The sequence below is a fragment of the Dendropsophus ebraccatus genome, chromosome 6 (genome assembly GCF_027789765.1).
Source record: "Dendropsophus ebraccatus isolate aDenEbr1 chromosome 6, aDenEbr1.pat, whole genome shotgun sequence".
In the NCBI taxonomy this organism is placed as follows: Eukaryota; Metazoa; Chordata; class Amphibia; order Anura; family Hylidae; genus Dendropsophus; species Dendropsophus ebraccatus.
Genome location: NC_091459.1, coordinates 97,397,806 through 97,414,705, shown reverse-complemented (window position 1 = coordinate 97,414,705; position 16,900 = coordinate 97,397,806). Strand labels below are relative to the sequence as shown.

Genomic DNA, 16,900 nt, shown 5'->3' with positions numbered 1-16,900 from the left:
CCCTCCTTCCTCTTTTTCATCCACTCTGAAAAATCTGAAAATTGTGACTTGTTGCAGGAGACGTACCCTGTCTGCTCTAGGGAGAGGGGAGGGGGGAGGAGGAAGGAGGAAGGAGGGAGTTAGCCGGCAGCAGAAAGCAGATAACAGAGGATTACAGGCACGGAGCTGGGTGACAGCTGTAATCTGAGCTCAGACAGGTCACTGGTGACTGTCACAGGAGATATCCCGTGAGGGATTTGTAGATTAACTCTTTGTTGTCCTGTTTTGGTCTTTTCTTTAGCTCTCTCCATAGGAGAACAATGAAGACAGGGGGGAGAGCTTCAAACTGCTTTTTCATGATAAAAATGCATTTTTCGGATAATAAACCCAATTACAAAGTTTCTTAAAATCACCTGGACTATTGATTTCTGCAAAAAAAAAAATCACGACAGTGACACTTTAAATAACTGAACACAGCATCAAATCTGCTGCAGATCTGCTGCAGATCCTGTAGGTGTGAACGCACCCTAAAGGGGTTGGACACTTTATAGTGAAATTTCTCAGGGTACAGTATATACTCACTGTATATACTTACAGCAGCTCCCCGTGTACCCTTATAGAGCTAAAATCAGATTCCCCTCCTCCAGGTTGTGCTGCACTGCTCTGTGGTGATTCTGTCCATAAGATGGCAGACATAAAGAAACATGTAACCATGACCCGCCCACCAGTGTCCACCATAGGTATATACAGGCTCAGTGATGGACAATGGAGGCAGGGCATGGTCACATGCTCCTCCAGGTTGGCCATCTTATGGACAGACACACCACAGAGCAGGTCAGCTCTATGAGTTACACAGGGAGCTGCTGTCAGTATATACAGTGAGTATAGTTACTAATACTGTACACCGGCCAACCCTTTTAAAGGGGTATTCTGCTCAAACAAAACTTTTCATAAGTTGCTCACCATGGCGAGACTAACAATTAATTCCATACTCAATAACAAAAATGGATGAATTGTTGGTCTCACCATGGGCAGCAACATATGAAAAATTATGTTTGACCACAATACTTCTCTAATAGTAAACATTTTGCTAAGGGTGTATCCACATTGTAATTGTGCCTTCCTGTATAGGTAATTTTCCAAACGTATATATGTATTTACACAGCAAGAAAATGAGGTTTGTGCCAGTGTGTGCATAGATATGTTTGTTGGAAACTATTTGTCATCACCACATATTTCATCTGGCTATGCTGTCCACCAAAAAAAGGTTAAAAATTATTATTTATTATTTTTTAAATAGATTAATTTTCTTAATCAGAGCTTTAACCAAGGCCATATTAGGATCATAGCTCCTGGCCCTACACTTCTGCTACCCTGGCATGGAAAGGATTTAGTATTTTATTATAGTGGCACTGGCTGTAGCTGGGGGCCACATGGTTACATAAGTTTGCAGGGGATAATACTTAGCTCTAGAACCAATAATAGTAAATCTGTCCATGTAAGTTAAATTAGTTTGACAGGTTAACATTAATTTTACCTATATAGAAAAGCATAGGCTGTAAAACTTTTCAGAACATTTGGAAAATTACAAAAGAGAATACATGGCAATTACAAAAGAGAACAACAGAGATCAATGGCAGATGTAGCTATATGTATGGATATGTTTTTATACACTGTACATTTGCAAAGTGTGGGTTGTAATACCTTTCAAAACAACTATAAATCAGAATAAAATGTTACATTAGGTATTTTTTGCATAATAAAAGTCATTGGCAGACTTTCAAAGATACTGGTATATTTTTGTATACTTTTAAAAAGTATAAAATCGGTTGTCTGGAAAATAAAAAAGACAAAAGAAAACATGTTCTCTTTCCACGCTCCACATTCACCTACCATTACATTATTTACCTCTATGACAATTAAATTACAATACTTTGATTATGACTGTCAAAATATTAATCATGCTCATTATTTAGGACCAGCTTTGCAAAAAAAAAAATCTTTTTTTTTCCACCTGGTTATATATGGTTTTATTTTCACTTAAAATTATGCCCATATTATGGTATTATTGTACAAAAATGACAGCAGCAATTTTGAACTTGGTACCAACCCCCCATTCCCACCCCACCCCCTGTTTCCAAATAATGCTGACATTAATACTGCCCCTAAACAAAACACACTACATTCAGAAAGGTATTATCTATGATACTACTATGCAATGCTAAAACAATGCCACCATGCCCACGTCCACTAGCATCATTACTATAAACTATATACGTGGTTAAAGTGCAGTTACATCCAGTAACTCAGAGGCAGCACTGTGGATAGGTAGGCCCCTGCCTAAATGTTACATATTAAATATGTTACATATTAAATATATAACATAGTATATGCCATTGGCACATCATTAGCAGATTTCTTCTACTTTACTTAGATGGTATACCAAAGAGCTTCACATCTTCATGATGAATTATTTCTCTAACCCTAAGCAAACTAAAAGAATCTATAGCATCCTTTCCATGCAGGCCAAATTAATGAGCGGAGAGGTAAAGCCTAATGACCCTCTAATGAATCCCTTAATCACAACTGAATTCATTCTCACCCCTTGAATTCCTTTAAAAGTTCAGAAACATTGTTCCTGTAGAGAACATTCTGTGATAATACATGCCAGCCATACCTGTAAATTCCTAATGCACCAGGTATAGGATCACATAATGGTCTGCAGCTGGCTACAGTTTACACTGAAATCTATAAGCTATCTATATAGCTAGCTCACTGCCGAGTTCTTTAAAACAGGTGATGTGCTTTGTGCCCACTCTCTGCTTTGAGAATACAATAACTCCCTGAAAAACACCGAATCGGGTATCCGGGCGCAGGTCCAACTCAACAGTGACCCAAATGGTAAGTTTAAATCAATAAAAATGTATTAATAAGATCCAACGCGTTTCGGAACCCTACCGCTTTCTTTTTCAAGAGTCATACAACATTATGAAAACCAGCACAACTTATACTAAAAGAGAAATAGTGATGTCAGTAAATTGGGCAGAGACTCCATCACCAATCAACATTTACTCTTATCAGACTATTACAAAATACATAAAGGATACATAAAAATAAAACATAGTCTTACAAAAAAAAAAAAAAAAAAGAATTAGTGTATAACCATAAATAAATAAATAAATATATATATATAATGGACAAAATTAATAAATAAAATAAAAGGCACGAAGAATAAAAACACTAGATCAAACCTTAGTATTTTCTAGCACTTCGTTGAGTCCACCTGGGGATAAATTAAACCAGTCTAAAAATCCATTAGGATTCCCTATTTATAAGTTGTCTAATGGTCCTTTTACACGGAACGATTATCGTTAAAATTTGCACGATAACGATCAAATTCGAACGATAATCGATCCGTGTAAACACAGCGAACGATCAAACGAAGAGCGAGAAATCGTTCATTTTGCTCTTTCAACATGTTCTCAAATCATCGTAGGTCGTTCGCAAAAAATTCGCAGATCGTTCCGTGTAAACAATCTTTCACCGATTTCACCTATGTGTGAGATAGGCTTAAGCGATCGCAAAATGATTTTTCCGTACAATGTATCGTTCCGTCTAAACGCTGATCGTTATAAAAAAACACATTGTTCATTCAAAATCGTTAATCGTGCGAAACGCTAATGATTATTTTTTTGTGTTTCGTAGGACTATGTTTTATTTTTATGTATCCGTTATGTGTTTTGTAATAGTCTGATTAGGGTTAATATTGATTGGTGGTGGAGTCTCCGCCCAATTTACTGACATCACTATTTCCCTTTCAGTATAAGTTGTGCTGGTTTTCATAATGTTGTATGACTTAAAAAAGGAACCGGTATGGTTCCAAAACGGGTTGGGTCTTAATAATAAATTTTTATTGTTTTATACTTACCATTTGGGTCACTGTTGAGTCGGAACTGCGCCCGGATACCCAATTTGGTCTTTAGAGGTGGTTATTGTATTCTCATTATTCCCTTGGTGGAGTTCGGGAGTGGCTGCGGTCCGCAGTTCATGCTATCTCGTGCCTCCCAGTTAGCACAACTTGACCAGGTGAGGGTTGCCATATTGTATCCCCTTACCGTTTTGTCTAACTGATCCTCGCCATGGAGCGCTGTCCTATGTTCTTCTTTTACACTCTCTACTTTGGCTTAGTGCTAACAGATGTAGCGATCACAAGGAGCAGGGACTCCAATTTATCTCCCCTCACTCAACATCCACTGGCTGTCTTCTGGAGGACCCTGCCCTGTATATTTAACATAGAGAGTGACAATGTACCAGCCAGCCAGTAGAGAAGGTGCTATATACTGGAGCATTGTGCTAAAAAAAACATAGTATTACCATGTCTAAGATATTGAGCACTACATCTGCATATACACTGGCATGGAAGCTGCACAGCAGTGCAAAGAACCTGTATTGGGTTCCTTTAGTACAGTACAGCACAGCCTCCACTGGACTCCATATATTATATGTAGAAATAGTGTACCCTCCAAGCAATGTTTCTAGAATGCCATGGAGCCATATAACTGTTCAGAACAAAATGCAGCAATAATTTGACTATATGCATGAAGAACATAAAAGACTGTCGCCAGGTCAGAAAAAGACCACATGGTCCATCTTGTCGGCCCTTATGTTAGATTAGATGAGGCTCCTGAAACCCACTACTGTTAAAGAGGCCATTCCACAAAATTGGAGGGGAATTAGTAGTAATCAGCCACGATTCTAACTTCATCCATGTGAAAACAGCTGCTCTCTAGTGTCATTTTTATATTTGTAGCCTATTTCCTTGGCTTTCTGCAGTTCTAGTCTCCCTCTTTACTGTGGGTGGGCCATGTGACCAGGAAGCAGCTGTATTTCCTAGGAGTGTATTGCAGTCTGCCCTTAAAGTTGTTATCTGGAGAGCAGAAAAGGCCCTACCTCTTCTTTTCTTCGGCACACTTATGTCCACAGACGGGGGGGGGGGGGGGGAAGGATAGGGGGGGATAGGGGGGGGTTGTGGGCATTACCAATGCAGTAACATTGGGCAGTTATTGGACACTGCGTTAGGGCACACATGCAATGCCAGCAACGCCTGCAACCTGCACCCGCCCCCTCTCTCATCTGCGGAAGTTATCGGCACAGATGGAAGAGGGAGGAAATGTAGTGCTGTAGAGCAGGTAAGACCTTTTCTGCTCTCTACATAACCCTTTTAACACAGCTCTGTTATACTGTCTCCCTCTACTGACTAGTATAGAAAATGGTCCTTCACACACCTCTAGAAATGTCACTAATACATACTGCCATTTTTACTGAATATTGTGGTGGGACTCTGCAGTGATGTCACTCCGGAGCTCCTCACTGAGTGCACTGCATAAATACTCATTAGAAGCAACAGGCCTGGATGGGGCAGATCAGTGCACTGGGGGTGGTAGTCCCACCCCCAGTGCACAAAACCGCCTCATTAGCATATGCCATGAATTACTAATATAACTAAGCTGAATAAAAAAATAGAGTCATGTGAAAAATACAAATTTACACTATTAGGCTATGTTCACAAACCATACTTTTTTTTTTTAAATGGCCATTTGTCAATGCAGACAACGACCGTTGTTTCACACAATGTATTAAAAAAAAGGCTGTTGATTGGCTACGGCCGTCAAAATAATGTTCATGTCATTTATTTCTGGCCATTGTCCATAAACTTCAATGCTAATTTTCATTTAAAACAACAGCCGTTGTTTTAAGTGCCAAATATACGTAGTGGGAACATAGCCTTAAAATACAGTGCAATTTTATTTCCTAGACACCCTATAGTTATAAAAAACAAAGCACTATTTCTAGTAGTTGCCATCTTGCACTGTCAGAGTAATACTTGTCTTGTTATATAAACGCCAAGCTTATCAATTCTTCCATGAATCCAATTGAATTTCGTGGTGATTAACCCAGCATTCATTCTGATAAGAGCAATGTTGGTACAGAGTCAAAGCTATTAGGACTCACACACAAAGCGGACTGTAATTAACTACACACGCTATATCAGTCATTGCTGCTTTCTGCTTTTAGCGTCAAATCCAAAAAAAGAGATTCTGAACCGTTCCAAGGTTAATGGTAACTAGCGCTTATCAGCATTACTGGTGCATGAATACACAGGACAATAGGAACAGGCTTGCAAACTAAAATTGATGGCTCCCATTAACGTCTGCAGGACAAAAATACAGTACTCTGTCCATTAACTCACACAGCCATTGCCCATATCAAATCCCATGCAATGTACTGTGACATATTGACAATGGAAGACACATTCTCCAAATGGCTCTTTTAATATGAAAACAATCAATATGGGAGTTAAATGTATAGCCTGTGCTGTCACTTACAAACTGCAAGTGCGGAGCATAATTCCTAAGCCTATTTTATTGCTACTTGCTTTTAAATCACATTTGTCAGCAGAATGTAATGGAAATATTTCTCATCAAAAGCAAATCAAGTCTCTTCCCAACTTATTACAGTGCCTGAATATTTATAGTATGAACTAGTGATGATCAACCTACTATTTAGAGTCATAGTAGGGGGTCTCAGATGCAGTTGAATTTTTGCCACTTGGAACTGAAGGTCCAGCACCTAGGGCCCTGCCCTACAGGCAACAGTGTGAGAATGAGAATACTAATACACCTCCCTCCCTCTATAGTGTGCTCCATCTACAGTCCGCTAATCAGCACACAGCCCACCCTACCGTCCAGAACACAAGGGGGGAGATTTATCAAAGGGTGTAAAATTTAGACTGGTGGAAACCTGCCACAGCAACCAATCACAGCCCCTCTTTTCTTTCACCAGAGCTGGAAACTGAGCAGTGATTGGCTGCTGTGGGCAGTTTACACCAGTCTAAATTTTACACCCTTTGATAAATCTCTCCCAAGATGTCAGGGAGACAGCCACACTAACTCCTATTGCTCTTCTTAACGCACCCCTGCTATGAAGCAACACTCTGCAACATCCTGGGTACATACAAATCTGCACCTGTAGCAGATGATTCTGCTGCAGGTCTTCTTATTTTTTCTCTGTGGTTCTGTTTTTAAGTTGTTACATCCAAAGGCAATATATATATACATACATATTTACATACACACAGGGCAGATTCTAGGTTTTCTGCAGCCTGAGGTGGGAATTGAAATGCCCACCCCCCCCCCGGTGACAGATAGCATCGGGCAACTCTGGGAGCGGGCAACCCTGCCGTGCATGCAGACGGGATGCAACCTGAAAGTGAAAGTAAGGGATTGTGCCGCCCCCTAGTGGAGTAAAGAATCTGCCGCCTGAGGCAGAAAGCTCACTCTGCCTCATAGCAGAAACGGCTACGGATACTGTATATATTCCTCTGCCCCTCAATCCTGCACTGTGCTGCCTGCCGGCTCGTACATCCCCTCCAACTCTTTCTGAGGAGACAGATGTGGCTACTTTTGCATTGATAAATATCCAAAGGGAGAAGGGGTTGTACAAGCTGAGGGGTGGGATGGTGCACTGAGGGGGCCCAGGAAGACCCCCAGTGCACAAAACTATTTTACATATTAGCTTTGGATCTAACTACTCAAAAACGGCACCATGGAGGAAAAGAAGAAGACCTGTACTGGAATCACCAGCTCCGACGCTACAGATATTTACATTACAAATAATAATAATGGCCACTCATATACATAGGGAGGAGGCTGTATGATTTCAAGCTGTATTTTACTGGGACCTAGAGCTGACAGGTATACACATGCTGGCCAGGTTCACTTCTGGAATCACCATCTGGGCATCACTTCCAAAATTAGGGTGCGTTAACACCTACAGGATCTGCAGCATATTTGATGCTGTGTTCAGTTATTTAAATGAAATCTGCTGCGGAAAATCAGCTGCAGATCCTGTAGGTGTGAACGCACCATAATAGAACAAATAAGTAAGGATAAAAAGAGAATCTGAATATAACAAACATGGAAGGCAGCACCCTAATTATAGCATAGAAGGCAAATAAAATCCCATTTTCTGCAAGCTAAACATAAGCAGATGAATGGATAAAGTGATGAGCTTAAAAACAGCATTATAGAATAATAATAGTGATGATAATAATAATGCATCCTTTACTCACATAAAACATTAATAAATCTAGCTATTATGTCCTGCACACCAGGAACAATGTGACAAAACACAGAGTCCATCACAAAGTTAATAGCAGGATATCACGCCGAGTTCTTTTTGTGCAGCTTACAGCTCTTTAGCCTTTCAGCTTTCAGCAAATTAACGCTGGCCTCCTGTATGTCAGAGCAATCCTGCTGTATTCTGCTCTCATTACAGACAGCACACCACCCTGGAGCAAAGTCAGAGCTCCAAAAATCTTGCCCATAATCTATGATTTACAGCCAAAGTTTAACATTACACAGCAATATATTAAATTCTCCAAGATTTCTCAGCTCACAAAACTCAGCCGGGTATCCTGAATTATACTTCATTGCATTTTTATCACTGCAGTGCGGTCCCGTGAATCGAATCATACTGTAAATAGAATACATTGGTGACTAATCCACAATTCTAGTTACGTAGCTCAACTATACAAGCAGTTGTACATCTATTGCATTAACAAAGCAGCCCAACATACAAACCAAAGGTACACAATAATGCTTTGGTAATAAAAATGCATGGGAGAGCATAGCAAGCTTCATTTCTGTCAAATTATGAATGTCTTGCTTTCTAAACACTTATGGCTATGGGCATAAACAAACAGATGGAATAATCTAATGAGGGACAGCCTTTTTGTGTAAGTCGGCTTAATACTCTATATATGCCTTCAAATAAATGAATTAGGCCTCAGAACACAAGAATATTTGGGATTGAAAATATTTCAGTATTCCCCGAAATTGGGGCATATACACCACGGTATCAAATGATGTATCAACATATCAGTAGTTACCTTAGAAAGGGAGTACTGATGATCTGTATGCCCCAATATTTGCCCCTTCAATCTGTTTATTCTCTATTGGGACAATGCAATGTGTCGAATACAGTGTTCAGCTGTTTCCAGCTGCTTTTATAGAGAATGAATAGAGTGACAGCATGCAAGCAGGACCTATCACTCCAATCTAACTGGAGAAATACAGAAGCTTTCCCAGATAGTGGCCAAGCTGGGTTACTGCAGCTCATCCCCCACTCACTTCAACGGTGCACTGAACCACCTTAAAGGGGAACTATCAGCAGGTTGAACAAATCTAGGCTGCTAATAGCTCCCTAATGCGCATGAGGCACTGAGGAATAGGGTACATCTCTTACCTTCATCCTCTGCGCCGTTCACATGCTGTTAACTGTAAAATCCTGTGCCTGGTAAGGCCATTCGGAGCACTGGTGGTGCGGCTACTGCCCCCCCCCCCCGAGCACCGGTTCTGCTGTCCCCCCAATAATAGTCATTGGGTGGCAGGCCAACTGGGAGCAGATCACCGTGCGCGGGGGGTATGGCGGATCATCGTGAGCGGGGGGGGGGGATATGGCCTTTGCCAGCCTGCCCCTTCTATTGAATATCAATGGAGGGGGCCAGCGGGGGGGCGGGTGGGATCAGTGCTCAGGGCGGAAGCCCCATCCCCAGTGCTTCCAACAGCTTACCGGGCAGAGGATTTAAGAATAAACAGTAGGGAAACAATGCCGAGGATGAAGGTAACAGACATACCTTCATCCTCAGCGCCCCATGCCCACCAGGGAGCTAGTCCTGCATCTAACCTGCTGATAGTTGCTCTTTAACTAAAAAAATAATTAAACTGAAATTTTATAATAGACAGTGCTGAGGATAAGAGTAAAAAAAATCATCATCCTCAGCGTCCTTGTGCTATGGGTACATAGCAGAGTTTTCTAATCTGCTGTTAATTTTCCTTTCAAAATAACATAAAGCTTGATGGAAACTCACAACATGGATACCTCAGCATACAGTAGCACCAATGCCTGATCCAGGATGTGCAGAAGGCATGTGTGCCACATTCTGTAAATTTGCAATCAGCCATCACTGACTAAGAGGTAACAGTTTTCTGCTTCACCATTTCGTTGATTTTCAGTTCAACATGAAGAGTTTTCCTTATGTAACGTTTTTTGGTGCTGGGGTGGTGAATTATTAAATCACCAGGATCCAGCATCAGCTTTTCTATTTTGAGCACTAAGCTGTTAATTGGTTATAGCATATGTAATTTTATGTAGTCTTATGTTTTACCTTCAACTACATAATAAAATTTATCATTCAGCAACTTACCTGTCAGCCCTGCTGCTTCTGCAGATAGGAAGGCGCTCCATGACAAAAGGAAAAATAGTCCTGTCTCCAACATAGGGAATTCACACAACTTGGTGAATTTTGTCAAGTGACCAAGACACATTAAGGAAAACAAATGTTACCATAGGAATAATTCAAAAACGTCTACTTTAACAAGATCATAAGGGACTGGAAAAAGCAATAAAAAAAAACCATCACCATTTATCTAGCAGTGTCTTAAAAGCATAAAATGTTCTTCTTCTAAATTGCTCTACAATCTGAATTCTAACTCATACATTCCACCAAAGATGCACTTGTCCTTTTTTTTTTCAAGTGGACTGCACAATTTTTGTTACATTATTAATACCCAATATCATGCAGTCAAATACCTCAAAATACCTCAAATATGCAGTCAATTTATAAATTATATGAAGTCTCCATGGATACAGACTACGAACAAACTCTGTGTAGTCTGATCCTACTGTCATACTCCCAAGACAGTTCTCTCCAGGTGCTGATGATCTGGATGTTAAAAATTACAATCAGATTGCAGAACCGGGGAATAGAAAGATCCTAACCTACCAGGAACCTACCCTGCCCTGTTATCAATGGAAATTAGCAAACTTAATTAAAGAATGTATAAGGGCATTCATAGAGAATGACATGCAAGCATCACCAGATGAGTCTGGCACCAGGAACCCTGTATGTGAGCATCAGCTGATCACTTATTAAATGGCCTGCATTGTAGCCATGGCATGTACTGCAGTGTAAGGTGATGACAGAACATGTTTTGAATAGAAAAATAATTGACGTGTTGTACTGTATAAAGACGTATCATTACCACCTGTTGTTCCCATCCCATGGATGGAAGGGACTATGACTGCAGGATCAGACAACATACTTGGTTTGTTTGCAGTTTATAGCTATAAAGAAACATAGGCCTAATAGGAGCTAGAAACACAAAGCAGTAAGAGATTTCTAATGAAGCCTCTGAGCAAAGCGGCTTCTTCAGATGACAGCAATAAAAAATAAATTGGTAAAAAAAGATAGGGGAACTATCAGCAGGTTAGACAAATCTTACCTGCTGATAGCTCCCTATTACGCACAGGGCGCTGAGGATAAAGGTATATCTATTACCTTCATCCTCTGCGCCATTCCTGTATAGTTTTAATGTAGTAGTCTGTACGATAAGACTGTTTGCCCCCACCGCCAGGGTCACAATCTGGCTGGCCCGCTCCATTCATAATCATTAGTAGGGATGGTCCAGCCGGGGCAGATTGGTGCTCCAAAGGGCCTTACCCTATGGAGCACTACATTAAAACTGAATGGGAACAGTGCCTAGAATGAAGGTAAGAGGCATACCTTCATCCTCAGCACCTGTGCACTATGGGGAGCTATAAGCAAGTCTTTAAAGGGGTTATTCAGTGCTACAAAAACATGGCCACTTTCTTTCAGAGAAAACATGACTTTTGTCTCCAGTTCAGGTGCAGTTTGCAATTAAGCTCCATTCATTTCCATGGAACTGAGCAGCAAGTTGGAGACAAGAGTGGGGCTGTCTCTGGAAGAAAGAGGCCATGTTTTTATAGAGCAGGATAAACCCTTTAAGCAGGTCAGATTAATAGTTCCCCTTTAAGGCTGGGTTCACACAGTCAGTATTGTGGTCCTCATATTGCAACCAAAACCAGGAGCGGATTAAAAACACAAAAAGGATCTGTCCACACAATGTTGAAATTGAGTGGATGGCCGCCATATAACAGTAAGTAACGGCCATTATTTCAATATAACAGCCGTTGTTTTAAAATAACAGCAAATATTTGCCATTAAATGGCGGCCATCCACTCAATTTCAACATTGTGTGAACAGATCCTTTCTGTGTTTTCAATCCACTCCTGGTTTTGGTTGCAATATGAGGACCACAATACTGACTGAAATATACGTAGTGTGAACGCAGCCTAAGGTCAGGGTCACAGTACTGAGACCTCCTTTGATTATTAGTTATGGCCAGGGGGCATCATTATAGGTCTACCAAATCCATCTCCTGCATTCATTGGATCAGGCTGCCACGCATTTCTCCCAGCCATTTAAAGTATACCTTTCATGATGGCCCACTACTGGAACAGCAGAGATTTCCGATAATGATACCGTAATGTGTGCAACCCTCATTGGATTCGATTGGGGGTCATATGCACTACAGTCTCAATACGTGTCCATATCCATGGAGAGGAAATCCTCACTGATCCGGCAGCAGGCGTCATGACAGGTACACTTTCATAGGACCGGTGACTGGGAAGTTTGATACTAAACTATAAAGTATAACCTAGGATTAGCTATAAATTCCAGCACTGCTATGGAATATAAAGTTCCTTGTTATAAACTGCACAGATCTCTGACAAATATAAGGGTATATATAAAATCAATTAACATCACATTACATATTGAATTACAAGTGACCTTCTCGTTTTGCTGACAATGTGGTTTGGAAAATGATGACCTTATTCCTTTATTCTCCACCATGACAGCTATAAATGATAAAAGGAGAAATTCACAAAGTGAAATGGTAGAATCTGCAGCACAAGAAGGACTATGGTCCGCAGCTATTAAAGCACTTTACTGCTGCAGTAAACTGCACCAAAAAAGTCATAAGCCATGAAATAGAGACATTTGCACAAAAATTCTTCTCCCCACTACATCTCCTCATAGTAGGTATAGATTTTATTTTCTGATAGTTTTAAATATGTCAAATTTATTATGCTGCTGGAACCTTTTTCTAAATGTGTCACCTATCACTCTAATGTTCTCCCTTCTATTACGCTCCTTCCCTAGACTAGGGTGCATCGAACATCTTAGGGTCCTTTTACATTGGGTATTTATTTGTCAAACAGGTTAGTGATTGCAGCGAGTAATTGATTTTCGATCAATAGAAAAATGGGCACGTGCTTCTTTGCAGGATTATCGTAGGGTTTTGCCATGTTTAATATTTACGTAATAGTGGACACATGACCAACTAATGATAAAAGTTTAGAGCTACACAAAAGATCCACTGATTGTTCGTGCAGCCCTGTCCACACGATTACAGAGGCTCCTTAAATGATCTAGTTGATTTGATTTGTCTGAACCCAGGTGTGCGGCATTTGATTACTGGTGACTGTAGAAGTTGGATGCGACCCTAGGGAGTCCTAGAAAACATGGTGGATACAGCCTACAGTTATGTTTTCCAGGCAGCCTTAGGGCTGTGTTCTTAGTATGTATAACGTGCATTATGGGAAATTTGTAGCCATTTACAGCCACTTCTTCAGCTATTGGCAATCAAATGCTACACACTCTGGTTCGGACTGACCCCAAGCGTGCTCAAGGTTCACTCATCCTTATCATCCTATAGTACATCTACAATCTATTAGTACAGACTTACCCTTGTTTCACACGTAGTAATAGTGCGGCCGTATGTACGGATGTAATAGTGCGCCCGTATATTTGAGGGTTCGTGTGTATGCTGTGAAGTATAGGATATGCGGCTGCACAGTGCACACTATGTATGAATCTACGGCCCTATCGTAAACGGACCCGTAAAAAATGAACAAGACCATTATTTGCGGCTGAATATGCGGCCGAGGATTGACAGGCGGTCCGTACAAAGTACTTCAAAAATAGCCGGGAATGATGCCGAATGCCGATGCCTCTAATAGTTACTATATTAAATTAATCAAAGACATTTTATTTGTAATCAAGACACTTTCGTTGATCAATAATTTATTTCTAACGAATCCATCATTTTGCAATTAAATATACTGTTAAAAAAATAGATATATAAATAAATGTATATTTATCTATATATTTATTTTTTGACATTATATTTAATTGCACAATGATGGATTCGTTAGAATTAAATTATTGACAAACGAAACTGAATTTATTTCCAAGAAAATGTGTTTTATTCATTAAATATTAATTAGTACAGGAAGCACTATAAGCCGGTAATTCATATTCCCGGTAATAGAGCTTTCTGTACTAATCATCACTTTACTTTAATGAAAACATCAAATGTTTCTTCTAATTATGTTATGACAATAACATTATTAGAAGAAACATTTAGAATTATATGTGCGCTCAGCTGATTGGCTGTTCGGCTGAGCGCACATATAATGAGCCGGTCCGCAGTACAGTGACTTCATTGTGCTGCGGACCAGCGAAGAGGACACATCGGGGTGAGTATAGAGCTCTCCACACCCCCTCCCCGGCACTGCACCCCTCCCAGCAAGGAAGGGGGGGTCAGTTAACCCCTTCCTTGCTGGGATGGGTGCAGTCTGACATCAGTCTGGCCCCCCGGGGGTTAAGGGGGATGCAGTACATCCTCCCTTAACCCCTTGGGGGTCAGACTGTAAGCAGCGATCTGTAAAGATGCTGCATACTGTAAGGAGCACAACACCGCTCACAATGATGGGTGTTGTGCTCCTGTTTGTGTGTTTTGTGTGTTTCTCCCTTTTTGTTTTTCAGATATCGGTATCCTGGGGATTACGTCGGATTCCATGGACTACGTCGATGACCAGCGGTTGTTCTTTGAATTTTTTTTAATAAAATGGTCAATGAGGGGTGTGGGGGTGTTTTTATTTGAATAAAAAAATTTGTAAACTTGTGTCTTGTCTTTATTTCTTTACTTTATAGACTTAGTAGTGGAAGCCGTCTAATAGACGGAATCCATTACTAAGTCGGGGCCTAGTGTTAGCCGGTATAAAATGGCTAACACTAACCCCCCATTATTACCCCAGTACCCAATGCCACCAGGGGTACTGGGAAGAGCCGGGTGCCAGTGGTCCCGGAGCGTCAATATTGGCGCTCCTGGACCGGGCGGCAGCAGGCTGGTAAGATTTAGGCTGGGGAGGGCCTAAACCAATGGCTCTTCCCACCCTGGTGTTACCAGGCTGCTGTCGTTTGGTTTTTAACCCGGCTGGTTATAAAAATAGGGGGGACCCTATGCGTTTTTTTTAAATTATTTATTTATTTAAAAAAAAAACGCATAGGGTCCCCCCTATTTTTATAACCAGCCGGGTTAAAAACCAAACGACAGCAGCCTGGTAACACCAGGGTGGGAAGAGCCATTGGTTTAGGCCCTCCCCAGCCTAAATCTTACCAGCCTGCTGCCGCCCGGTCCAGGAGCGCCAATATTGACGCTCCGGGACCACTGGCACCCGGCTCTTCCCAGTACCCCTGGTGGCATTGGGTACTGGGGTAATAATGGGGGGTTAGTGTTAGCCATTTTATACCGGCTAACACTAGGCCCCGACTTAGTAATGGATTCCGTCTATTAGACGGCTTCCACTACTAAGTCTATAAAGTAAAGAAATAAAGACAAGACACAAGTTTACAAATTTTTTTATTCAAATAAAAACACCCCCACACCCCTCATTGACCATTTTATTAAAAAAAATTCAAAGAACAACCGCTGGTCATCGACGTAGTCCATGGAATCCGACGTAATCCCCAGGATACCGATATCTGAAAAACAAAAAGGGAGAAACACACAAAACACACAAACAGGAGCACAACACCCATCATTGTGAGCGGTGTTGTGCTCCTTACAGTATGCAGCATCTTTACAGATCGCTGCTTACAGTCTGACCCCCAAGGGGTTAAGGGAGGATGTACTGCATCCCCCTTAACCCCCGGGGGGCCAGACTGATGTCAGACTGCACCCATCCCAGCAAGGAAGGGGTTAAGTGACCCCCCTTCCTTGCTGGGAGGGGTGCAGTGCCGGGGAGGGGGTGGGGAGAGCTCTATACTCACCCCGATGTGTCCTCTTCGCTGGTCCGCAGCACAATGAAGTGACTGTACTGCGGACCGGCTCTTTATATGTGCGCTCAGCCGATCAGCCAATCAGCTGAGCGCACATATAATTCTAAATGTTTCTTCTAATAATGTTATTGTCATAACATAATTAGAAGAAACATTTGATGTTTTCATTAAAGTAAAGTGATGATTAGTACAGAATGCTCTATTGCCGGCATATGAATTACCGGCTTATAGAGCTTCCTGTACTAATTAATATTTAATGAATAAAACACATTTTCGTTTAAATAAATACAGTTTCTTTGTTCAATAATTTAATTCTAACGAATCCATCATTGTGCAATTAAATATACTGTCAAAAAATAAATATATATATAAATATACATTTATTTATATATATATTTATTTTAACAGTATATTTAATTGCAAAATGATGGAATCGTTTACATTTAATTATTGAACAATAAAAGGGACTTTATTAGACAGAAAATGTGTTTTATTAATTCAATATATTAACCATGAGAGACATCGGCTATAGTGCAGAGGATCGCAAACCCCGGTAATAGCGAGTCATGTAAACTGTGTTCCCTGCTTTCCCAGATGCATCCAGAGGTGTTTCCATCACTTTCTTAACATTTTATTTGTTATTTTTAGTTGAACCAGATTTCCAAGTAAATGACCGTATGTTTTGAGCCGCATGCCTATTTTTTCCCACGGCCGTAGTTTCACCCGCACATTTACAGCCGCATAAAAAATACAGCCGCACAGTTACAGCGTGTGAAACCAGCCTTAGACTGTAAGGAGCAAGTGAGCGCTATTACACGCGCCGGCAGTGAGTGGGTGAGAGCCAGGGGGGCGGAGCGGTGCGGGGGGACT

General features: G+C 41.0%; 1 protein-coding gene across 1 annotated transcript in view; it reads right to left on the bottom strand.

Moving 5' to 3' along the window:
- The window catches only part of SLC9A9 (solute carrier family 9 member A9), a 540,762-nt gene that overhangs the window by 316,195 nt on the left and 207,667 nt on the right, over positions 1–16,900 (bottom strand). The window contains exon 8 of the mRNA XM_069975404.1: positions 10,247–10,352. Coding sequence (XP_069831505.1) covers positions 10,247–10,352 — 106 coding nt within the window. The remainder of the gene's footprint in view (positions 1–10,246; positions 10,353–16,900) is intronic.